Source organism: Enoplosus armatus, chromosome 9, assembly GCF_043641665.1.
Source record: "Enoplosus armatus isolate fEnoArm2 chromosome 9, fEnoArm2.hap1, whole genome shotgun sequence".
In the NCBI taxonomy this organism is placed as follows: Eukaryota; Metazoa; Chordata; class Actinopteri; order Centrarchiformes; family Enoplosidae; genus Enoplosus; species Enoplosus armatus.
In genome coordinates this window covers 14,553,414-14,579,833 of record NC_092188.1, presented here as the reverse complement: position 1 = coordinate 14,579,833, position 26,420 = coordinate 14,553,414, and the positions used below count along the sequence as shown (strand labels likewise).

At 43.0% G+C, this 26,420-nt stretch overlaps 2 protein-coding genes across 4 annotated transcripts in view; both read right to left on the bottom strand.

Annotated features, from left to right (window-relative positions):
• The window catches only part of ptprub (protein tyrosine phosphatase receptor type Ub), a 141,728-nt gene extending 124,866 nt beyond the window's left edge, over positions 1–16,862 (bottom strand). For all 3 annotated transcript variants that reach the window (XM_070912479.1, XM_070912477.1, XM_070912478.1), the window contains exon 1: positions 16,793–16,862. In XM_070912479.1, the coding sequence (XP_070768580.1) occupies positions 16,793–16,862 (70 nt within the window). The remainder of the gene's footprint in view (positions 1–16,792) is intronic.
• Positions 16,863–20,500: 3,638 nt separating this feature from the next.
• LOC139290806 (glucocorticoid modulatory element-binding protein 1-like) lies at positions 20,501–25,906 on the bottom strand. Its single transcript, XM_070912669.1, has 9 exons — positions 25,782–25,906; positions 25,494–25,552; positions 25,035–25,156; positions 24,795–24,898; positions 24,032–24,216; positions 23,481–23,630; positions 21,568–21,705; positions 21,268–21,384; positions 20,501–21,183 (listed from the first exon to the last, which is right to left on the bottom strand). The coding sequence occupies exons 1-9, from the start codon at positions 25,904–25,906 to the stop codon at positions 20,669–20,671; spliced, it is 1,515 nt and encodes a 504-aa protein (XP_070768770.1). The 3' UTR covers positions 20,501–20,668.
• Between the last annotated feature and the right edge of the window lie 514 nt (positions 25,907–26,420).

Genomic DNA, 26,420 nt, shown 5'->3' with positions numbered 1-26,420 from the left:
CGCATGATATATGTCTATAGAGCCCTTTAATAAACAGGTTTATCACAAGGTGGGGGAGAAAGAACAAACTGACAAAACAGTATAACGGGTCACTTTGATTATTCGGTGGTATTGGTAATAAATACACTTGGGGATTCAAAAGCATCTGAATGGCTCTGAGAAAAAAAAGTAATGAGTGTTTTCAGCTTTTCATTACCTGGAATTTAATTACCTCCAGCCACCAGAGTAATGAATGTATATGGAAGCTTCATTTAGCCCATTGCGAAGCATTTTGAGAGTTTTCCACGCTTATCCTCTTGACAATATTTGCATTTGTGATCAGAGCTGATACTGTGTGTAGACACAGTTCTGTTTAACAAAGCATTAATTATGTAAACTCAACAAAAGCAAAGCTGGTTCCCCTGGCCTCTGTTTTTCCTCTCTCCCTCCCTCTCGTTCCCTTTCTCCACATCCATCCCGCAAATCAAAAACACAAGCGCTCAGACACACACAAAGTGCAGTGGAGCAGAACGCATCTGGCTACACCGCCCGTCAATCTCACGCTGCTGTGTGGCCTTGCTGCGGGACGACGCCGACTCTGCCCGGTCTTGCTGCTGGTGTTGATTTGAGGCTTCACACAGGACAGCAGGAGATCCCACAGAGCAAGGGCTGGAAATATACGAGGAGAGGGTGAGACAGAAGGAAACAGAGAGGGAAGGAGGAGAAGGAAAGACAGCAGGAGTGAAGGGGAAGAAAAACTGTGGGAGAGACAGAGCGAGACAAGAGAGGGATCTGGAAGATGCGCTTGTGCCCACCAAGCACCTCTTTTTCAGCTCCAGCAGCACTAAACACATGCATATGAAAAGCGCTGAGGTTATTGCTGCGAGACTCCTGAAAACTCATCTGAAGCGTGGCGCTGTTTTGTAGAGAAAAATGAAACATTTTCAACTCCTAGCTCTCTGTGCCGTGGGCGCTAAAGACATGTAAAGTTCTCGCCGTTGCCAAGAACATGCCATAGCACATCTGAAAAATAATGTGAAAAAAGGAGGCGGCCGTGTAAATACAGGGCCCCCTGTGAACACGCAGCCTAAGGGTGTGTAGGAGGGTGGAATGGTGTCAAATGAATGGATCAGGTCGATCGAGAAGTGAATGGAGCACCGCATGAAAAGAAAGTACGACAAACGGAGCCAAAGCTTGACGAGTCATAATAGCATTACCACCTCTTCTAACCCTCCTGTGCTCATTCCTCCTCTAGGTAAGAATGACTTTTGCTGAGCACGCCGGAGCGAGAGGAGAGTTAAAAGAAGCTATGAGACCTGGTGGAGAAAGCACAGTGCAGCTGGGAAACCTCTGGCAGATACTAAAGGAGCACTCAACGATATCTTCATACTAATCCTGCTCCTTCAGGCACAAACTGAACGCACCCCTCCGCTTGAGCTCAAATGATGTGTTCTACACCATCGCCGGGGTAACGGCTTTCTTTGCAACTACAACGTGTGTGTAAAAGACAAAAGGAGTGTGTATGTATCTGTCTACATCTATGTGTGTTCTGGTATGTTTTATTATGTACTTCCCATTGGTTATAATGTTAATCCCATAATAGTTGGCCACATGGGTAAAATGTCCTATCACTGACATATACAGTGTATATGTAGAGTACATTTTCTGAATTTCAATTAAGGAACCAGATGGCAAAATAACCAGTTTTGGGCTAATCCTCACCTGGTGTTTATTTTTTATTTCATAATGAACATAATCATTAATTATAAAGGGGCTTTTCACCAGATTTTATGATATGTTTACTGGTTACTGTTTGCCTTCTTCTTGTTGTATGTGTTTTGTTGAGTTTGTGTGTCTTTGTATGAAAGGGCAGGTGTTGCAAACTAGCTTAGGCTTGTTACTTGTCCCTATATAAAAATAAGCATTAAATTCAAATTGTGTATACATTTCTCTCATGATAATTGTTTGTATTAATTAAAGAATCACTTAGTCTATAAAATGTTATAAAGTAGGCACCAGAGGCAGTGACATCATCACATTGTCTGAAATTAGTTTGTTTGATTTTTTTAAAGCCAGGCAGTTTTCTCATTTGAGAAGTCATTAGTAGCAAATATTTCACATTTCCGCTTGATAAATTACTTACAATAATTTATCTAACATTAATCTGTCAATTAATTGTCTATCAAGTGACTAATCAATTCATCAACTAATCATTTTAATACTAATGAAATACCTGACAAATCAAGATACTTCATCACATTGATGTAAACATCCTGCAAATCCAATATTGCCAAAAAGCAGTCCTGCTCATGGATTGGTGCAATACAACTGCAGGTCATAAAGAGATAGTGTGGCTGCCTCAATTATCTCACAGTGTATCACAGTACACAGCATATCGTCATATCGCCCAACCCTAATATCCCATCCAGCAGCATATAGTCAAGTAGCAAGACAAGCCAAAGGGCCATTTGTCCACTCTGCTGTAGAAACCCTCTCTGTATCGCTGCCCTGCTCACCTTCTATAGCCCTATTTGCAGGCAGTATAAAAGGCCAATCCTGTGACCATTCCTAGTTATTTTTCATGATGTAGATAATTTTATCAAAAGGCCGTGGAGGCACAGGCAGCCGATCCCCAGCACTGAAAAGGTGGCACAGAAAATAGGACCTGCAACAGGAAGCTCTCCACCCTGCATACAGCTAGAGGCCAAAACAATGTGAATACAGAGGCTGCAGAGATAATAACACAGCATGGTGTGTTATGAGCTTTCATGTTGATACAACCACTAATGATCTACCTGAGTGACTGCCTTTGTCTGGGTTTGTTTGTGCCTGGTGGCTCCACTGTAAACCTGTGCCACACACAGTGGTATGATAATGGAGACGACTGGAGTCATTCGAAAGCTTTAATTTTCCTCAAATTATAATCTGCACTCGTAAACATATACGTGTCCATGTGCTCGTTTACCCTGCAGCATCAGAATCTGTTGCTGCCATCTTTGCTGAGCAGTGACCGAGGAAAGAAAAATGAGCCCCAAAGCACTGTTCTTCCTGCAATCATTTCCAGGACAGCTTCATTTTCATGAGTGTCGTGTTTTAAAGCCAGAGGTTGCAGTCAGCTCAGTTTTCCTCATTTCCTGAAAACACTTTATCAATGCGGCAGCTCGGCAGAATCCCACTGAATCTGGCCCGTCAGCTCGAGACTGACAACAACAGGGCGGCTGTCGGCAGGACATGTGAGAGACATGCTGCATTTTCCATCCCTCGTTCCCTCCTCTCATCTCCATGTGTCTGCATTTCTCCAGCTTCACCTGCCCCCCCTCACACTCCTTCACCTTGACCAGGATACATGACAGGGGAGCTGACAAGCCCAAGCATGTGTGTGTGTATGTGTGTGTGTCTTCTGAAGCGTTTGTAGGTCAGAAAAAATAACCTCCCTGGGAGTCTGACAGAGGGCTTAGGAATACTTTTTAGACTGGATTGGCACTAAAGCCTTGCTTATGAATGTTATATTATAGCAGTGTGTGTGCGGAGAATACAGAATTCGCAGAACATACACAGATTCACAGAGAAAAAAATGTTTCAACAGGTGAGTGCAGACACAAAGCTATAACAATGCATTACAGGATAACAGGCTAGACCATTCATGAAAGTGGCCTTCACGACAACTCCCTCAAGAGATTTAAAGTGTTTAATCAGAAGCACGCAGCTTCATGCGGAAGGCTTAGACAGTTCTAATCTAACAGGCCCGAGGCACCTAAATTCCTCTATTTTCTGGTCAATAAAGTCTCCGAGAATGAAAAGAACAGGCCTGCAAAAATGGCCATGAAGATATGGCAAGTGATTATTTCAATGAACTGCTTCCTGTGAATGATACAAACTTATCTTGTTAATTCTATGGCCCAGGGTGCACCTCGGGGGCACACATATCTGGAAACACACGCCAAATCTCATCACCTAATGTGGGGAGTTAAGTCAAGAGGTGCTGTGGATCAATTCAGGTTAAAAGAGGTTAATATTGTTTGCCCTCTGAGTAATGAAAGGGCAAGTGTGTGACTATGCATGACTGCATGACTCTTTGTTCATATTACGTGTAAAAGATATGTTGACAGATATTGGAGACACAGCCTAAGTGGAAAATAACGGATTGTTCCGCTTTGCAGTAGCGTGGCGGGAATGTTTAAACAAAAAAACCCCAAAAAGGACAGGGGTAAAACAATGAGTAATGTGTGCCTGAACTCTTAAAGAGAAGCTGCAAAATGTGTGTGAGTGTGCCCTCGTACAGGCATGCAATAAAGCAAGAGTGTGACTTCCATCAACCAAATTATAGAAAGGAGTTTCTAGACCGGTACCTGCTCATTACCTGAAGATGAGTCACTTTGCAAATTACAGAGCAGCCAAATGTCCCAGGTGTATCAATTGTCCCTCCCTCTCTCCCTCCCTTCATTGCACACAGCAGCCCACACAAGCAAACACACAAATGCACACGCCATTACTTCTAAAATAAGATGCACATATTTTGGTTCCAGGTGTGACATTTGTACTCTGCACCACTGTCGCCATCGAGACTTGGTTAGTATAATCAAGTTAATCTGTGCAGCGGGAACTGGCTAATGAAGTTACCTTCTCCCATCGCCCCAGGCTGGGAAACGATGTCTCTGTCGGGGGCCTTTTAACCTCCACATGCGCGCGTGTTTCCCCCCACAGCCTCCGGAAACACACACCTTCACACACCAGCTTAATGAGTGCCTGGGGGGGCAGGCAGACACACATACTCAAAGACAGGTCTGCTTTGAGCTCGTGCTCACCCTGCCTAGAATACTGAACCCTTCCCAGAAACACTGAGCATACTGTAGATCCCTGAGAAGCCCTTAGGCTGAGAGGACAAGGACAAAGATGGAGAGGAAACACAGAGCTGATGAAACACGCAGAGGGAATGATGGAGCAGTGAAGATGAAGAAATTAAGAGCAGAAAAGCACCTTGACACAGGGAGGGATGGGAAAGATATGTCTTAAAGAAATCTCAGTGATATCCAGTTTAAGATAAGAATCACAGGCCCAGCTCGACATGGGGGATTGTTAGAGAGACAGTTTTACAACATACAGCATGTTGCATATGACATGTTACACATGTGAGATGTCATGTCAAAGAGCTTAAACTGATTTTTTTTTTTTTTTAACGAAAAAAAAAAATTGGGTTGTCCCTGTTTTGGTCGACAGGATCAAGGTCTAATCCAATCGTATTTTCAGTTTATCCGTATCAACCACATGAAGCCCAATACTAAATTTTAGGATCAAGACATCCCCAAAAACGCGGAGTACAATGTATCCCAATGACTAAACATGGCTGAAGAACAAGAGCCGCAGACAACAGCTGTGAGAAAGCAGATGCTTTCCATGTTTGTCTTCCGGTAATTCAGACTCGACACTTTCTGCAGCTGCTTCACAATAAAAGCCTTCAAGAAAAACAAACAGATGGCGACTGATAACTGTGAAGCACCCGCATCAAGTGTAGGGCTGAACGATTCATTTTTACAGATATTGCTGACATATTGATATGAGTCATGACTTTAGCGGGAATGGCAATTTTTGCAATCTCAGTGAAGAAAGTATAAAAAAAAAAAAAATGATGATGTGATTTTTGCTGGGGTCTGTACAACAAGCCTGTTCCCTTACGTCTGGAGAATATGATTTGTAGGGCGGGGCATCTCTGTAGCATCACAATGCTTCATGTATAATGGCATGTTGTGACACATTTTACCGTTATCAAAAAACTGCAGCTCTTGCGTTTTGGATATTGCGCTTGGCTATATTGCGATTTCAATATGTTCAGCTAATAAAGGGCTGCTTAAGCTTCATGTTTAGCCAGGGAAAACCTTGTAAAGATACTTTTATGAAATATTTAAAGTTTCCATCTATCTGCCTGGCAATTATCCTCCTCTAGTGGTACACTTGCTTTGTCTTTTTAGCTCTTTAATTCATTAGGACACCCCCTCTAATGGACCGTTTGACCTCTGACCCTCTGGAGAAGAGCTGCTGGACCACAATCCATCTATTAATAACTTCATGAAATTAAAAACCCTTTAGTAATGCCTTACTAAGATCTGTAACTGCAGACAGGATAACTAACCAAAGGGATTTTTCACAACTTGGCATTCCAAATGTTTGGGTATTAATAAAGCATATATATTGCTTTATAAAGCATTAGTATATAAAGCTATTAGTAACTAATTATAAACCCCTGTATAAAAAAGGGACTTATCAGAAAGTGGTACAGAGATTTCTAAACGTATTTTATACAGCAGTTAAGTAAGAGTACTGTCACCGCTTATGAAAACCACATTTTCTTCTCAGTAACTGCTCTGAACTTCACCTTTCACCCACACTTCTCCCATTATTCATTTCAACCAAATCCCATCAACCTCAGGTGCAGACAAACATTTATTGCAGCAAAAGAAAAATATTTTTTCCCAATCTCTGCGAGAAAAAAAAAAAATACAGACAGACGGACAGACCAATCTTAAATCCTTCAGCTGGAGTTTGAGGCGTCACAGGGACTCACTGGACTGGGATAAATCCTCAGTTCCATGGCCTGAGCATTGAATGAGCCCGTTCCCCCCAGGAGCACATGTGCCTAACCAAGCCAACAGACGGCCAGTGAAGCGAGGAACCCTCCTCTGAAAGGTAAAACCTAGTTAATTTATCTGCCATAATGACAGCGTGAGCCACCATTGCATCTCCCCTAAAACCGCTGACTGAATCACAATCAAAAGTGGCTTTCACTGACACATAGAGGCTCACAGAATCACAGACACTCGCTCCTTATCCTGCCTCAGAAAAAGGAATTAAGAAGTCAAGTTGTCTGGGAGGAGTTTTCCTCCTTTGCTTTTCCAGTCAGGAGTGAATAAAGCCAAGTTAGCCAGACAAACACATTCCTGTCTGCCTCTTGTTCTGGCAGCGCTACCTCAGACATGACAGAGTTAGTCCTCCATGCTGCGCCGTCCCTCTGATGGGATTAGCTCTTAAAGACTGTGGAAAACAATTCTCTGCTCCCTCTCAACAAGGTCAACACAAAGCATTGCTGTGTCACGTCATGCACTGATAATTCTGCCAACTATCCACCTGCAGGAATGTTTTCTGATACACGCAGAGCTGATACCAGGAATAAAAGCACAGGTTCATTGTAAATAAGAGTAATGCAACGAATTAGGTGGGCCATTTGATGTAACCTTTTTGTGTTTGGATAAAGCCTCTCCCTACGTTGTTATTATTCACACTGGCCTGGTTCCATATCCTCTCTAAAGGGCAACAAATGGCTTCCCTTGTGGTGCAGAGGCTACAAGCATCAGGTTACCTCTGCATGCGGAATCACAATAAAAGGCTGGACTAAAAAGAAAGTAGCTATCTCACCATTCTCTGTTTCACTTGCCAAACACAGGCTATCCATTTCAGCAACCATGTTTCCTAAAGTAGAGGAGGGCAAGGACCCGAGGGTATCAGGCTTTTAGTTCTGCCGTACAGCTCGTTCACTCAGTTAATGAGAACATTAATTACATTCCACAAAAATATCTCAAAAACCGCAAGACTGAGTGTGTGTGTGTGTGTGTGTGTGTGTGTGTGTGTGTGTGTGTGTGTGTGTGTGCGCACATTCACAAGAGAGATGAACAATCATGCATGTTTCCTTTCAAAGGTGCTGGTGTAAGGCAAATGCGTCTGAACACTGCTAAAATGCCTCAGGGAGGGGTAATGCAAAATATTACCATTTTCTAATTAGGTTGAGACAAATTGTGAAAAAAAAGTTTGAATGTGTGAGGAAGGGAGATAAAGCAGGAAGGTGGAGTGCTCACAGTGTGTAAACAAAGCTATCTGCAGTAAAGCCTATTAGCGCAGAGCGAGGGATCGCAGCATCAACAGGGTTCCATTGTCAGTTGTCTTATTGTCACATGATACCACTGCTAAGTAGAGTAATACCCATATTAACCACCATTCTCCTAATGCCTTTTCTCCTGTCCCCTGTGATCAGCCTACTTCCAGCCATAATCCCATCCTAAGCTGATTCTTAATTACCCTGGCTGTCCACACAGACAAAGGCCAGGGCCAACCTGCTCCGAGGTCTGACACACTGTGTACTCGAGCTACTCTCTGAACACAGAATGGCTCCAAAGCCTGTTTCTATGGCAAAGCTCGGCTTTTTGATCTTTGCAGTGCAATGTATTTATCATCAGAAGACTTTGTCCTAAGCACAGTATGCTAATTTTTTCATTAGCATTTTCACACCATGAAGGAATAAAGCAAACAAAAGCTCTGTAATAATCCACATAGCTGTGATTTATGAAAGTTCAAAATGGCCAACGGAGTTCAGCAAATATTTACATATAATCAGGTGGGAACAATCACCAATCTGCCCCTTCCACATATAGAAAACACGCACCTTGGCACTCGCCAGCATGCATACAAACACCCACTCAAACACCCAAACACACACACGCACACACTCACACACACACACAGAAGGGCCAAGCAATTATTATAATCTTCTGTTTGTGGTTTTGAATTAAGCTCTTTGTTAACGACACCCCGTGGGCTCCCTGGACATTCTTGCATATTTCTGGCTTTGTGCTAATGTGAGACACGCAAACGGTGCACTGCCTTTGGCTGCCGAAGGTCCACGCTGTTTGAAAATGGCATGCAAGCTTTCCATCCGCATTAGTCTTTCCAGGCCGTTCTGAAAAAGTGTGCCATTCATATGAAAATGCCAAAAACAATAGAAAAGCGCAAAACTCTCCCCCATTAGGCATGCGCAGGCCCCATGAGACAGCAGCTTTACAGTAGATCACATCACAATGGGGATGTCAGCGTTTTCGAAAAGCTCCCTTTTCCCCTGTTCACATGACAATATGAGACCAGCGTTTTAAGAATCATCCATGGGAATTTCCAGTGCCAGCTTAGCATGGATGGCAGGCCAAGAACAGATGCATTTTAAAACGCATCCACATTGGTGTGGACACTGTTTTTGTACACTGTACAAGGAAACATGAAAGGCCCCTCAAACGAGGCTCTGGGTCATGTTGGTGCCCACTTCAATCCACCCATAAGCCCCTCATCTCTTGGGGCAATCACCTCCCCATTCCCAGCCTCCCCCTTAGTTGGCGGGCCAAGTCAGGCGGCCAGCACAGGAACAAACAAAAGTCTTTCAAACTGTTTGACAAGCTGTCTCTCAGGAACGCCAAGCAGCTTAGCAATCACCAGCCCAGGAGGACCCTGGAGGGCACTGGAAGGCTGTAAAGCACCAGAGTGCCCTGAAGTAAGGTTTGTCACGGATACTTCATCTAGCATTGAGGTGAGAAGATCACCTCTCTGGGTGTGTATGAACAGGCCTAAACATCACAGAATAGCATTAGGATAGCAATAGCAATAGGCATTATGAGGAATTGTGTTGTTCCTGTGTCTGAGCAACACAATAATAGCACGGTGATCTGAAGATAAAGGACTTTTCTTGGTCAGGAGGTATCTTGCTTCATTAGTGTCCCTGCAGAACTGACTCACACACTGTCTAAATACACTGGGCAGCAAGCAGATATGCATCTCTATGCCCTCAGGCAATTATACCACCTTGTCAAAAGAAATGAATAATAGACACTGTTTTCAATGAATCAGCTGTTAATGAGTGATATGAATCGTGCATACTGAATACCGTGACACGAGGGAAATGGTGTGGGGGGGGGGCAAACCCTGAACTACTAGCTCCTGAAATGTCTTACAACGAAAACAAAGTGTAACAGCCAAGCGTGGAAAGGGATGCCTTTTTTTTATGAAAAAGGTACTCACGATCCCCAGAGCGACTGCTGAAATAGCGGCATGTCAAAGTGAGGAGGATTGTGATGGGAGGTCATGTAGGATCGAAAGGAGAGTTTCAAGAGGAAGAAGACAATAAGCTGCCTGTGACAGGCTGTGTTTGAGAAATCAATAGGCTCCGCTTTTGTTCTGTCTCACTTCAACACCTGAATCAGAACAAAGCACCCGAGCCTGCCTGAGTTCACCAACTCTCTTTACTAACATCACCTGACAAACGCTTTTCAACCCAACTGGTGGTCAGAAGCCAGTGCGCTGCTAGCACATCATAGCACGCTCCCATACTCTGCATAGCCACTGTTCTTATTTACATTTAAATAAGATACCGATACAATGCCCCTGCATTCCAGTAGAATAAGGATTACATGCATTCTGCAATAACACTTTTTTTTTTGGTATAAAAACTGGCAGACTACTGTGGAATTTCCCTCTGCATGGAACTGTGATGAAACTGCATGCAACATTCATGTCACTGCAATTCCAGTTTGGTTGAATCTGATGTTTTCACTTCAGCTAAAGGTTTCATGGACTTGGAAAGTTCCAGATGAACTCCTTGAAACCCCCTTTAAAGTCATCCAACCAAAAACAAGGTTAGTTAACATCACATTCTTGTTAATACGACTGTAAATCAAGTACTTCATACCTGTTACATGTGCTCAACAGGTTTGGAATCCGCCCGCTGACTAATTTTCCGTCAGCTGGCACCTGTGCTACCACAGCTGCCATGACCTACCCATAACCCACCAGCAACAGCAGCTGTCACAGCTGAGTGTCACCGCTGTGCCATGCGACAGTGCAGCGCGGAAAGAGAGACAAAATGCCTCCAATTCAACAGCGAACAGGGGCGAGTAGTGCAAGCAAGAAGCTATATAGCCAAACAGATATAGCCTTTTTTTAAAGAGCTCAGTTTCAATAAGGTTTCATGCTGTGAAGGCCTCAAATGCTATGCTCTTTTAAATCAGCAGACCAGACATTATCCATGCTCGGTTACACTTTAATGCTCTTCAATTTCCACTGTCCTAATAAAGTTTATGTGAAAGAGTGTCAGTCTAATAAGTGTGAGATACATCAGGGTGATAAGTGTTCGGGTTCACGGCTGGGTCTCTGAGAGGATATTTCTTTGCCCAAAGGGACTGGTCAGACCAGAAATACCACTTCCCCTTAGAGAGCAGGCGTCATGACACAAAGGCAACTAAAGCCTGCATCCATTACACCACCGGGGGAGAAAAATGTCCTGAAGAGAGTGTTTTGACTTTTAGAGGAGCGTCAGCGGTTCAGATTTCACTGGGGGTTTCATATGCAGAGGAGCAGCTCAACAACAGGTCAGAGCTTGACACCGCAATCCTGGCCTAATCCTGAACCCTGACTCCAGTGACCTGAGCATTCATTACACACTACATGCACCACAACGGAGGGCCTGAGGAATCTGGCTCTAACTTTGTTGACACAGGAGAAAGGTAAAGAACTGAAACACGGCCAGTGGGCTAAATATAAACTGCTCAGGAGGCTTTCTTTCCTCTGGGTAGGTGATAAGGAGCAGCACTCGCAGCATCAGTCTTGCAGACCCACTTTTTGCAGTCTGGAGCTCGCTACCTCAGGGAAGAAAACACAGGGACTGAAACGGCTGCATCTCACTGCCCTGCTTATTTCTTTGTTGGATAATTACACATCTGTGTGTGTGTGTGTGTGTGTGTGTGTGTGTGTGTGCTCCAGCTACGCAGTCTCATTCTCCTTCATATCCAGGCTATAAACACTGGCCCATCTGTGTTGAATGATACATTCCTGTGTCCATTATTGAAGCAAAGCATATGCTTTTAAGTGATAATGAGCATAATAGTCCTGTCATTCCAGACCAGTACATCAACAGGATATTTTGGAGCTTATTTGTAATATATATGGCCTTCTTATGGAAATGAGGCTCACTCTTTCATGTTTGAGAGGATTTCTACTTTTTCCTGTCCTTTGCTCCACACAATGCTGCGAACGTTCCTCTGCTGCAAACCGAGCTCCTTGTATGCACTTACGTCATGCGAGTCCCGGCTGGCTGGCTAATTCCCGCTCCTACATCAAACTTGCAGGCCACAGGCGGGATGCCACTTTGATCAAATTTAAGTAAAATGGACTTGCCGGAGTTTGAAAGATCAATACAGCATTAATAACACCTGGCTGAGGGAGCTGAGAAGCCTGCACTCGGGCTGTTGCTGCGGAGTGGAAAGGAAGAAGCAGGCCAAGGCAGACCACTGACTGTAAATCTCTCAGTCTTGGCACCTCTTCCAGGGTGCTGGAAGGTCTCAGGAAGTCTCATAGTGGCGGCAGCTCCAGCCCCTGCTAGCATCAGTGTCAGGGCTGAGTCACTCAGCACAGTGGGACTTTCCTGCATGGCAAGACTTCAGCGCCAGATTTCCAAGAGGCTAATGAACAAGGATGCCAATTAGCACATACATACACACAAAAATGTCAAAGCAACGCACTCACATACATTCATATACTGTATTCCCATCAATATGCCACAACATTTCAGGGCTTGTCATTGGCCTGCAGAATTGACCAGCGAGACTTGATATGAGGGGGCACACGGAGGAGGGCTGGGCTAAATGGCAGAGGAGGCACACAGCAGGAAGGATCCTGCTTTTGGGCATTGCCCTCTTCTCAAAGGCAACGACCTGCTCTTTCTCTGCCTCAGAAACACGAATCCCAAACTGAACTTGACCTTTCCAAAGAGCAAACAATCCTCTGCCTGAGTAGGCCACAACTCACCTTTAACTAACATAAATAAATAAATAAATTAAAAAAAGTTGATATGGAAACAGAAACAGTATCATATGATAATTAAAACTAGAACAACAAAATGCTTAGCGGAATTAATTAAGCAGAGCAATCACAAGCTGTGCATGAGCTGCAGTCTAGCATAAAGAGATGTCTGCACATTCAGCACAGCACAAGCGGAGGTGAGATGCATCACGAGAAAATGAGAAATGAGACCAGCTCAAGACAGAGGAGGCCCCCGATTGGACGGAGTACCAATCATGGCGCTTGGCATTAAGCAGAATGCTTTGAACACATACAGTAGATGGATATGTTTCATCCTCCAGTCTTGTGAGATGAGTACGCCAATCAGGGGCTGGCTCTCCTCCACATAGCCCCATATTACAATAGATCAGAGACAGAACTGGAAGAGACACGCTGCAGAGCAGAGGACTCCTCTCATAAGCACCCTGTTTAATCACTCGCACAAGTGCTGAAGGCATAATGGCCGGCACACACGAGCCCAGCAAAAGTCCTGCTGTGGCCTCAGCCCGAAAACAAAACATCCTGACGATCTATCTGAATAAATCCCTCTGTCATTCTCAGCTTCTCTCTCTGAAAATCTGTCTTTCTCCTTTTTTTCTTCCCGTCCAATCCCTTCCCTCCTTGTTGCAAAGTTTTCCATCTGCTCTCTGAATTACTGCCCGTGATCCCGCAAAGATGGAAATCAACCAGTCTTTTCAGGAGTCTGATTTTAGGCCCAATCCCTCCCGCCCCTCACCCTCTATCTACAGATGGTGGCCTGGCTCCTGCAGGGAATACTTCCACTTTGTGGATTTGTGGCGCAGGGCAACATTTTCTACATGATGGTTATATTTGTATTTTTTTCCGACAATTATCCAGAAATGCACCCCCACTCTAAATTCAGTTAGATGCCTATTATAGTGAACACATCTAATGGACTCTCAAGAACCAATATGTAACTGCTACAAATAGGCACCGTGTGATGAACAATGAAACAATGAAAGAACATTTAAATTTGTACAGAGCCTTTAAATAGTGTCAAGACAATTCTTTAGAAGAAATATGTTTCACATTTACAATTTTGGTCATGTACTGAATAGATTTGTCCTCTTTTAAGTAGAGCCTTCTCTATATCCTGTTTAATCTCTTTAGTGTTTTCCTTCTGTCTGGTTGCTGCATGTATCAGTGTGTCAGTGCATCTGTTAGTGTCTGTATATCTGGGAGGGTTTCGTCTATAAAATGTCAGAAAATAGTTGAAAATGCTCTTCAAATGTCTTGTTTTGTCTGACCATCAGTCAGATAGTCAGTCAAGATATTCAGTTTACTATCGTGTATGACAAAGAAAAACAGCAAAATAGTAAATTTTTGCATAAAAAGTTTAAAAGAAGATTATTTGTTGATCAAAATACCACTGCAGCTCTAATTTGTCCTTTATGTGCTGGTGGTCCTATGTTATGTTTCCCAGCGCTGCTATTGATGTTTATGCGGCGTAAACTTGAAGCCCTGAACTATTATTCATTCCATGCCATGCTTTAACTAGACAGTCTGGGCTTCACAGTCCTTTTCATCTAGATCCAAGTGTTATCTTATTCACTGAAATAAGCAAAAAGGATACTCTGCCTTAACTTTAGATCAAACTGGGAAATGAGTCATGAGACACAGGATAATTACACCACTCAGCTGACAACATTTGCTGCTAATAGAGGAGACAGATGGCAAGTGAACATCCATTCAATTCCCATAAGAGACAACAGAGGAGTGAAAGTGTCATATTGGGCTTCACACCATGAAAAAAACACACACAGACATACTCCCGGAAACTGGACTTTCATGTACATAACCTCTTTGTGTCCATGCAAATATGATGCAAATGTTTTATTTTTTTTCCTCTTATCAACCTCACTGCAGTCAGTCCAGTGCAGCAGAGAGGCTCCATATTTCATAACCTCTAATAATTTCACTTCCCCTGAACTGACAGCCTGGACCGACCGCGGCATAAGCAAGAAAGAGTTATGGAAAATATGGATTAGATCTGGTGAAAGAGGCAAGAAATCCCCAAAGGAGTGCAGAGTCTTAGCTGCTATTAAGCATTCAAGGTTAAGGTGTGGTCTTCGCACAATCACAGCAATAACGGCACAGTGTTAATCAAAGGAGACACTCTGAAGATGGTGGGAGATAGGCTGCATTTATGCTCCTTCATTTCTCCTCCTATAGGATGTAGGCAGGTGGAGAAGCATGGAGGGAGCCAGACCGTGGGGATCAGTCACGGAGAGGAGACAAGGCCACAAAAACTAGCAGCATTAACTATTAGCGGCTAATGGGAAGGCAAAAGCGCAGATGGTGAGGCTTGCAACACTCCAGTTAACAAACTAAAAAACTGACGCCATGTAAATTTTTTGTTGACAGACACTCACACAGTGAGCTGTAGTGAAGCGTCCCTGTTCCATTCAGCTCTTTTAATTACCTGTATGTGATTTAATCCTTCATATGTCTCAGCCCATTCCTCTTAATGATCTGCTCCATTCAGCTCTTGACAATACACATTCTGCTTGCATGGTTTTCTTGGTTTTTTTGTTTGTTTGTTTTGTTGTCACATAAGTGTTGCACTGAGCATGACTAGGTTTTCCCGTTTCTCATGAAACAGAAGCACTGACAGTGAGAAATACAAATGTGAGCCAAATTTCAATGAAAAAAATACCAAGTCAAATCTCCTTGTGTTCTCAACACGATCAGGCTTTTTTTTCCAACATGTACCAAACACTGTGCCGCATTGTTCTACAGTGTTGAAGCAGCCTGCAGTGTAAATGTTATCAATATTACTTCCTTATTACCCTGGTTTTATGTTCTACGGGGGTTAAATTATGCATATATACATGTGTGTGTGTGACAAAGAGACTTGAACAGGCCCAAGCCATTTTAGCTATTTAGACAAAAGATATCCAAAATACAATGCTGTAATTACATTGCATGAATGGCTTCAGTGAATAAAAGCCGATTTTGAAAACATGAATATGAAAAGGTCTGTGTCAGATTCCTATAAAAGACATTGTATTTTTATCACTCTGCCTCTCTCTTTCCATCTCTCTGATATGTGGCTGATTTTCAAATTTGGAAAGGTGTATTTATCCTACTGGAACACTACTGCGAAAATGAAATGGGGAAAAGTCGGAGTATATTTCTGGGGAACAATTTAAGAAATTGCATGATTTTGATCCTTTCATCTGAAAAAGGCACATTCTCAGCATGTTACGATCCAGCCTGTAAGCACACCACACAGAAAAGAACACTTTTGAGACATAAAAGCCTTCTCTACCAACTGTTTATCATGTGACCATGTATCAGTTTCCTCATCTTTGAAGATTTAGAGCTGATTAGTGAGCATGAATACGTCCTCCACAGCCAGACAACCTAAAAGACCAGAGGCAGCTCATCACATCAGGAGAGAAATAAATCCAGCAGTTCTGAGAGTGAATCTGTCTATTTCCCCACAGTAGAAGGATATTATTATAAAAATCAATAAGCATTACAATGCCTAAAACCTCTTTAAGATGTTAACTTTTAAAGGAGTCACTCTGTATAGCTACAACCAACCCAACGGCAGTATGGCGCTGCTCCAGGTTTTGGTCTCTGGATGTCATCACAGACTGGTTCAGGCTGCTCGCAAATATTGATTAAACTGCCTAAAGGTCGTGGGAGTGTCGTTCATTCCGGGAAAATTGTCGCTGTGAATGAACTGATATGTAACTTTGGATCACAGTGTCAAACACCTTATACGCTACCTGGCGCCTTTAAATATGCTTGAGCAATAACAAAAAGGCAGAAGCAGCGTAGCGCAGCGGACTGTGTTGTTTTGGGAAATGGGAGCTTACCCCAGACGCAGTCCTCTTAAATAACCAACATTTCTTTGCAGGAGTCTGGCACTTAGAAAACTTAATACTTCAGTTATTAAAGTTATTGAAGAATTTAGTTTTATTTTCTGCTGGGAGGATTAACATTGTCCCAAGTCATGGGAAGCAGCAGTAGGCAGCAGTAAGCCGCAGATGAACGCAGCAGCGTGTTAGGGAAAAAAGGGAAAAAAGGGCACAAAGTTGGCATCTTCACCAGACTCGCTGCGCTTTTGCTTTCAGTGGAGTTTCACGCACATGCAAAAACTTCCAAACTGCGTTTAGCCGATCGAGATGAAAACGTGCCTTACCTGTTGGCCCCTCAATGCCATCGGCGTAGATCTGAACAGTCAAAATCAAGAGAAAGGCGCAGGTGTTCATGGCGTAGCTGTTTTAGTCCACTTTAAATGTGCAGAAGAAATCATTTCATTCACTCCGTGAGGTCCGGGCGCGCGAGTAGTGGAGCCGAGCCCATCTACTCCCCCAATTCTCACTGAGTGGAGTTTCAGAGACACCGAGGGAGACAGGGCAGAGCTAGTTCTGCAAACTGACGTCAGGGTAAACAGTTCAGGCAAGAGAGATTTCTTTCTCAAGCCCACTTTCCTTCCCAGCCTCCACTTCTCCGTCGACACAAAGTATGAGCCGGGCGCCTCCAAGTGGCCGAGTCCAGCAAGGACACTGTGGTACTCAAACGTCGGCCAAGCAAAACCCCAGACTGTGTGTGTGCGTAGGCTCACACTTGTATCTTTGTGGGGACCAAGAGAAGTTTTAGGCTGGGAGTGAGGACATTTTGTGGAAAGGGTGGAAATTTTTGGCTGTCCTCACTTTTTCTAAGGGTTGTTTGAGGTTTAAAACTGTATTTTAAGATGACGATCAGAACTAGGTTTAGGTTGAGTTGGGGTTGGGATTCTGGTTAGGCATGTCTCTGTGATGGTTAAGGTCCAGACGAGGGGAAGCGTTAAGTTAGTGAGAGTCCTAGCAAGTATAGGAGCAATGTGTATGTATTTGTATCAATCACATAGCAACAAAAAAAATCCTCATCCCCACAATAGGGAGGATTAGGAGTTAAATTGGGGTTAGGCATGCAGCGTTTATAGTTAAGGGTTAGGGTAAGTCTCTGGAGAATAGTCAGGGCAATGTCCCTCTAAGTGACAAGGGTCTAGTAGTAGTAAGCATGTTGGTGTGCACCTGTAGAGACAGGGGCAAGGTGCTGATCTGCTTCTCTGCCGATTCATCCATTTGGCTTAATTTTAATGAGAAGTTACTTAATCTTCACTGCCCAGCACAGTAACAGCTGTCACCATGCACCCAGCAGCCCAGGTACAGGATTATCAGTCTGACAACAACAGGATGAAAGAACACTCATTATTTAAGCCGGCTACATGCCCTTTCACTGCATTTACGCTTGTGTTTTAAAAGTAACACCTGTAATTTCTCTTTTCTGCATTAAAAATGATTTAAATATTCTCATGTTTTAAAATCGTATCAGCCACCTGAGACCTAATTAATCCCGCTATAGTTTTACTGAAAAAAATAATGTTTTTGTCATATTAGCTGCTGTTTTACAGCTGAGGTCATTCATGTATTCACACAGGACAGACAGGTAAGCATGCCTTCACACCTCCTTGTGACAGGTGCAAAGCATATATCTCCATAAATTATGTTGTGTGCATTGAATTTGCATTTGATGAGGTTACATTTTCTTCTCTACCCAAAGCTGGTCATGTTTGCTGGAGAATACCTGACAGAAATCACTCGTGGATTTAATTTAATATGTAAACTTAAATGCAAACATCTCCATGTAGAAAGACTTGAAAAGCCACTGTGACTTTGACACATATACATATTTATTTGCCGGGTTCTCATGTTCAAAAGCATTATAGTTGTGTATTTGATCATGAGTTGTTGGACACTCGTCACATGCTGCAAGGTGTCCTCTCGTATACATCATTACAATATTACATAGGCTCCGAAATTCACCTTTGAAAAACATCTTGCACAAGTGCTGATGCTGCAGCCACTCCTCTGCATGCACCAAGCTGGTGTTAAAACATGGTTGGGCTGAGCTCTGGCTCCAGGAATCCCAATTGGATCAAGATGCCATTATGCAAGCTATTCATCATTCATTTTGTTGTCGTGTGCGAACATTAAAGCTGTGGATTAAATTAAAGGGGGCCAACAGACGCACCTAAGGCATCCAACATGAGAGCACATCTCAGTCTCTAATGTTGTTAGCCCCGAATGACAGGTGAACGATGGATTGCTCTGCAAATTACTTAATTTAACCAAAGGAGCACAGCGTATGTCAGGCTAACACCTGTAATTACACCTGCTTGATGCATGGCAGCCATTTTGCACCCCGGTATTCGAGGCACAGAGTAGCAATTTATTTAGACTAGGTAGTATTTTGGCCTGATTCTGTTCAACTGTGTGATAGTTTAATTTGCAGTAAACCAAACAGGATGTTGTAAAATACTTTTCAAATCCAACAAAAGGACCGTCAGCAGGGTTGCTGAAAGCAGCACCATGATGAAAGTCATTTTATTGAGTATTTTATCAGCTGCCACTCGTGACCCCTCACAAACATCTGCATACTGCATGGGCAGCGTTGTGCATGAATTTATAATAACCTAACATTACAGTTCTGAGGGAAGTTGTCAAAGGCTGGCTATGAAACCATTACTATCTACCACACGGCCGTGTCACGCAGCATGGTGCTCCAAAAGTAGATGAACAGAGAATCACGGGCAGAAAAGAGCTGCTACACGGCTACCTGTGAGGCAAAAACTATGAAGCATGGTGCACGTCTGGCCACACACCAAACAGTGTTATCACAAAAGTTGATTTATTTCCATCATCTGTCAAATAGAAAAGGATTGTTTGAAATCAGTGATTGTTGTGTAACCACAAGTCTGACATGCTTATACGGTGAACAGAGCCACCCACGGAGCAGCAGTTTTCTGCCCTGTGTGATTTACTGTTGGATTACCCATTAAGTTCTGTGTTTATGAGTGAAGTAACAGTTATTCACATCAGATGTTAGTTGGGCAAGTGACTCATTACAAGAATAAAAAGAAACTCGCTCTGTACATCTAATATATCGGCTTCCTGCAGTGAGCACTCTTCCTATCTGTACTGTCACAAAGCCAGAGAACTACCTAAGTCTCATCAACAATGACAAAGTTAGCTCTTGAGCACAAGCTTGAACACTGATTCTGTTAAAATATCAAACATAAAGGTGTTTATTTAAAATGTGTGTCCATTATCTTACAAGCAACAGCACGTTAACAGCCACAATATTTATTTTATATATAGTTTTCACTGTCAAACATTAAGAATAATCCATTGTTCAAACAGTGAGTGTCTGGTGCATAGGTCTTAGGTCTTAGGCAGGTCTTAGGCAATATAACAAGGGCCTAACTACAAGCCTTTCACAAAATCCAAATTATATCAAATTCAACACACAAGAGTAACTTACAAAATATGTATTTTCAATTACAAACAGTCTTAGAAATTAATTAGAAAAGTATGAGGAACAATTTGTCACAAATACCTGAAAATGTTGCAAGCTAGTTTTAGACAAGAGAAAACATTGTCAAGATCATAAATAGAAGCAAATATTTTATTTACACACATCGGACAGGCGCCTTAGGGCTGCATCTAAAGATCATTTCTATTATCGATTTATTATCTCTATTATTTATTATCTCGATTGATCGCTGCTGGTTTATCGAATATCAGAAAATAGTAAAAAAAATGCCCATTGCAGTTTCCCAGAGCCCAAAGTGACGTCTTCATGTTGCAAAATATTGGTAAGGTAACACTAAGAAAACCAGCAACTATTCACATTTGAGAAGCTGGGACCAGTGAATTTTTGGTTATTTTTTCTTATAAAATGACAAAATTGTTTCCAATTAATTGTCAGTCAGGTGACTAGTCAATTAATCGACTAATCATTTGAGCTCAACTGTGTTTCAAGTTGTTAAAAAGTTTGAAATGCTCTTCTTGAATGCGTCATTTCCTGTGCCTGTAACACCGCTGCAGTAACCACAGTTTAAATACGAGCATACAAGAAAGAAAAGTACAGTTTGGCAAAATAAGGTTGTTTTTTAATCTTTTCCCCTTTTAGTCTTTTGAGGCACATCCCCTCACTTGGTCCAGCATCCCTTTGGGAATGTCTCTCATCCTCACTTACTTTTATGTTTGTTTGATGCCTTTCTTCCTATAACCACCTTTTCAATGTCATGCAAGCCCTCTGCGTCCTCTACTTCTTGAAACTTAACAGTCCTCTGTCCAGGCTCTGTGTGTATCCCTGAGATGTCCTCTCTCTCCACGCCGTCCTGTCCAAACCTGTGAAGCGCCTCCTGGTTCCTGGTCTCACTGAGCTCATCCCCCTCTAACGTGGCACGATGGTCCCTGTCCGTCCTGCCAGCTCCAGCAAGGTGACACTGGCCAGCGGAGGCAGAGAAGTGGGTGAAGAGCTGAGGGTTGATGGTGAGGTGAGCGTAAGAGGCAGCAGACAAACCGGTAACAGAGAGAGGCTGGATCACTGGGCTTGTTTTGACGGGGGACAGCAAGTTGTGGGTTTGGCTGTTTGACGGGTTGTGGCGCTGAGGTCGCAGGTGTTTCAAGGATTTCATTTTGTAGGAGGTGCTTTTATCACAACCCTGCTTCCTTTGGTCCTCCAAAATCTCACCCAACACTAAGAAAAATCAGGATATTAGTTAATACAATCCACTGGGATATCGCTGCATTTACTGTATGTTGCCTTCAGCAGCTTTCTCACCAAAAACATTGTTATGGGTTTTGTTCTCTTCATCCTGGCGGCGCTTCAGGTCCAGAGCTTGTTTCACTGAGTCTAAAAGCCCAAACATCTCACACAGCGAATTAAGTATGACGGCATCTGACAAAACAAAATAATCAAAAGTCAGCTTGCCCACATCAAATCAATGTCCATTCATTTCCTTCTCATACCAGATTACCATTTTTAAAATCTGATCTACGTTTTTTTAACCTAATTTGACTAAATTTAAAGCAATTCTTTTCACAGTCCAGTCGTTAGCCGGGTCCCACTGTGGGAACTCACCTGTCTCCTGCAGGTTGGCATTCTCACTGCGAACCTCAACTCCTTTAAGAGTGGCTAATAATTCAGTCTGGAGACTGGACAAGACCTCCCCCATCAGCCCAGAGTCTGCCACACCCTTCCACAGGCTCAATACTCCATCTAGAGAAGGTCAATTAGGTGAGACATTATCATGATATGTGGGTCTTTTCATTTAAAAATGTGCCACAGAGAAATAAGAGAAACTGGTATAGGCACAATTATAGAGGTGATTTGTGTATGTGTGAGAAAGTATGCATTCCTATGTGAGCTGTGGAGCTGGATATTAAAAGAGTGGGTAGAAATGGGTAGAAAAGGCAAAGCAAAATAAATAAGAAATGTGGGATAAATGAGATCGAGTGTGCAGGCACGGAAGTGTCTGGAAGTGAGATTTGAGGAGAGTTAAAGGATTGAAAGAGGGTAATAAATTAAGGAGGGAAACATAGGAAGAAGTGTCAGGGTTTGAGAAACAATGAAAAAAAGATAGAACGAGATAGAGGAAATGGGAGAGGTGCAGCACTTGGAGGGAGGATGTTAAATGGGTGATAGAGGTGGAGAAGAAGGAGTAGGAAAATGGGTTAGCAAAGAGGCGCTCTGTGAGGAGAGAAAGGAGGACAGGGCAGATTGGAAGGAGAGACTGAAAAATGACTTGGGATCTGTACAAAACTGAGCAAAATAGAGGTTGAGTATATTAGAGTGATAAAATGTCAGAGGTGCTTGATATCTCATCTTGCAAGAAATGCGTCCACTTTCACGTTTGCTTAAATGTCCGTCAAGATAAATGCAATACACCCACAGAAAATATTCCAAAACTCATTTACAGCTATCTTTATATATTTCTCCATGTGGGGAAGGTACACTAATGGAAAGACGCACATTTCTGGAGATAGAGGAGCGCAGCAATAGGCTGAGTGCGTTTACTGAGAGTTGTCAATTTGTTTTAAGCCCTGTGACAAGCCATACCGCTTGTGCAGTGAGCCGCTGCAATTTGCCATCGACACAAAAGATCACTTGAGGCTACGATACCGACTGTGGTCCAGCTGGAACAATGCCTAATCAGGTCACCTTTAAAAGCCTTTAAATCAAAGCTTAGTTCCCCCACAAGAAAAAGACACACTTAAAAATGTCAGATGCCGTCGGTGATGATATAAAAGGACATGACTCTCTGGCTGCCAGTGGTCAGCAACTTTTTAAGGCCATTCTGCAGGAATCCCACAACTGCGGATTCAGAGGTTTATTGGCTCAATGTATCAGAGGTGTCAAGCAGCAGAGGCTGCAAGAGGCGTGACACAAGGGACTGACAGTAGACTGGTGTTGATATTCACTGCTGTTATTTCATTTATTATTCATGCAGTGACAGTTGAAATTGAAGTCTGAATGTTGCATTTCTTTTCCTCATCAGTTAACATTTTTATCCATCAGTGATGCAGTGTTCAAAGGAGATGGCTTACGAATGCGTGGCCTCTGGAGGACTGAAGGTCAGTGGGCTGTGAATCTGTGCCTCCTCCCATAATAACAAGGTAACGTATAAGCTTTCCAAATTGACCTCCAGGATGTTTCCCTCGGTCAACTGACAAATTGGTTAATACCAGAAGTAAATGCAACTTCATATCATGTCACATCACCTGATAGACATTTGGTGGGGAGACACGTGACTTCCACGTGCCCCATGTGCCAATACAAAACTGCAGTATACCACTGGATTACAAAGCTTTTAAAACAGGCCATATGCCCACTGGCTTCTCCTACCAAAGCCACAGTGGAGCACTGCAGGTGAGTAGTTTCCTGTAGGATATTGGGCAAGTGCAAGGCATCAGTAAATGAATGGAGCCCCCCTACTGCCAGTTCTGTGCACAAATAGATTGTGCAAGCACCTGTATATCCTGTCTTATATTTACCAGGTGTGTCAGCCCTCTTTCTCTTTGCAGCATGCCCATTGGCTGTTGTGGGATTAACAGGCCGGGCTGGACCAGGGCTCCACTCTGCTGTTGCTTTAAACGTCTCCTCCAAAGGTTCCTCTACCTCTGCTGCATCGTGTACAACCTCTCCTGAAAGGACCACAAAAAGAGTCATTTCCTAAACATCTCATATTGCCATTGCATGTGAGTAGGCCGAGGGAAGAGTGACAAGGAAATCCAACATTTTTCCCCCAGATTGTTATAATTTCTTTCTGTGCAGTGGTTTCTCAGAAAGGAAACTGGTGCATTATTAAAGGTATCTGTCTGCTCTTAATGTTCAGCTCATTTCCTAATACCATATTGTCCTTGAGCTCCAACAGCATGTGTCAGAAATTACTATTCTTGTTTCATTATTGCAGATAAATTATATCCAGGTGGCCTCAAAAGATTTTATCTGCATCCTCTCAATGATATGATAAAAAAAAGAAACAGCAGCCCAAAGCATATGTGAGAGAAAAAACATCAAACTGTATATGCCAACTGAAATCTACCTGTCAGGGGAGGCACCTGGCCTCCAAGAGGGTCGAGAGCCAGACATGACGGGCTCGTCTGCACTAAGGTCCCCGGAGGAAGCCGCGTGCTGTTGATCAGCACATCAAATTTAGTGCTGCGGCAGGTGTTGCTGCACACAGTGTCGTGCTGGTAGAAATCTATCTGGCCGGAGTCCATCATTTTCCTGTGTGGGGAGAGGCTGATTTAAAACAACCCTACAGAGTATCCAAGGAAATATTTTTGTAACGCAGCTGCCGAGGACGTGTTAAAGAATGGATTGAATTTGTTCAATCCAACAATCCCTGATGGCTTCCCAGAGGTTTGTCTGACACAAAGCCCGTTGATCTGACCTCTAGAGGAATACAGATGAAAAGAGCAGGTATCGCCTATTGAGTTGAGTTTATTGACTCACTGTAACACCAAGAACAAGTGCAAACACGATAGAGGGGTGAGAGGTGTCACTCAGCAGCTCGCTTGCGTGTTATTTTATCCTGCTATCATAATAATGTTGCTTAACGACTACCTCTGGAATGTTCTGGCAAACCCCAACACAGACAGACTCCACGCAAAGTGCAAATTATATGAATGAGATATGCTGCTGACGGCATTAGACTGAGGTGTTTTAAGTCTGACACTTTAACCTCAACAGTGTAATGTGAAGGACTGCCTTAAAGGTCATTCAGATGACAGATAGCACGCATGTGTCTCCCCAGCAGCTATGAGGAAGAGGACACACAGATAAATAGCGCTTTTTTTGTCTACCTGAGCATTACCCCTCCCAGTCTGATGGCCCTTTTCCAGTCCTTCAGCGTGGCTTTCCCTGCCAGGTGTACAAACTGCTTTGGGCTGATGAGCTGGTCATTGAACTGTAAGAGAAGAAGACAACGCAATGTATAAGTATCTGGAGAAAAGAAGATCATGTCTGGTTGAGTGAGGAAGGTTTAACTAAGTCATCCCATTAACAATTCACCACCTTTTGATCACACTAAATGGTCAACTTACTTTGACACATCTGACGTTGATTCCAGGGCACACAAACTTCTTAAACAGTAGAACTGCCCTGCTGTCTCCACAGGTGATGGGGTAGCCATACTCGATCTCCTCTCCCTCTGCTTTACTGTCTTCTAAAGATGACAAGACAAAAAGCATAACCACTCGCAGCAACAGACTGGGATTTTATCCCATACTCAACAGCAAAACACTAAGTTAATTGATACAAGTATAATTAAGTATACTGTATTCACAAGAATACCTTCCTGGGTGCTAATGAAGGAATCATGTGACAACAAAATCAAAAGTCCATCATCGCACACCAAGAGGTTTATCAATATTCTTCAATAATTTGTGTTTGTGCAGCTTGAAGTACACTGTGCACATAATACATTCATTGTATTAAATACGTTATTGATTCTATATGCCTTTGTGTCTGAGTAATTTGGGAAATGTCTCCGTGTCACGTACCATGATGTGTCTCTATGGCCAAGACTGTTGTGCCAGTGTCAGCAATGTCATCATTTGTCCTGCAGAGGGCGACAGATTCTCACATTTAACAGAATAATCACTTCATGCTATAGAGTTGAATAGTTCTGAATTTAACAGCAAAACGTGTTATGAGTAGTCACTGCATGAAATGTTGTATACTTTGACTTAAGCCTGCATTAAACTGAACATGAACAGCACTGATGTAGATGATGTCATAAGATTAGCCGAGGGAAAAATGTGCCTCTTTAATGATATTAGCCACGTTACCCATGCAGGATGGGGTGCAGGTGCAGGATGACTTGAGTCTTATGGTTGTTGCCACTGGACTCCCCTTCTGCTTCCTTCACCGTCATGAGATCCCCTGAAGACACAGTGACCTCAGCACCCGCCATCACCCCTCCCCACCGAGCTGCACGCAGAGAGGGCCGAGCACGCATGTTAACATCCAGATCACACACACACGCATGCAGGGATGCTATCTAATGCATGCACAAGTCAATGAAAGCCTCCCCCAGCAGTCTTTTCTGGCATGCAACTGTCATAGTAATGAATCCATACTGGGCTTAAAATGACATAATCCTCACATGGGCAGGCCTTGCTTCCTATATTGCTGTTGAGAATGCATATAAATATCCTCGATGATGGAACAAAAGCTTACAGTTTTAACTAAAACCTGGATTATAAGGCCTGACTTGTAAAAATGGTGCAGCAATATAATAGCCATGCTGGACTCAACAGGTGAAATGTCTTGTCAGAAATGTTTCTGTATCTATTTAGAGAGAAACTCAAATCAGATCATGTCAGTACTGTGTTATGCAACCTTGTTGCATTCAGGCCACTACTTTTGCCAAAAATATGATACCAATAAAAGACTTGCAGGAGAGTTGTTACCAAGTCATATTAGGC

Coding starts and splice junctions, on each gene's coding strand:
- LOC139290806 (XM_070912669.1), bottom strand. CDS start 25,906: ATGGCGGGTGCTGAGGTCACTGTGTCTTCAGGGGATCTCATGACGGTG. Junction 25,157..25,493: donor GGCCATAGAGACACATCATG/GTACGTGACACG, acceptor TGTCATCTTTAG/AAGACAGTAAAGCAGAGGGA. Junction 21,706..23,480: donor AAAGAGGGCTGACACACCTG/GTAAATATAAGA, acceptor GACCTTCTCTAG/ATGGAGTATTGAGCCTGTGG.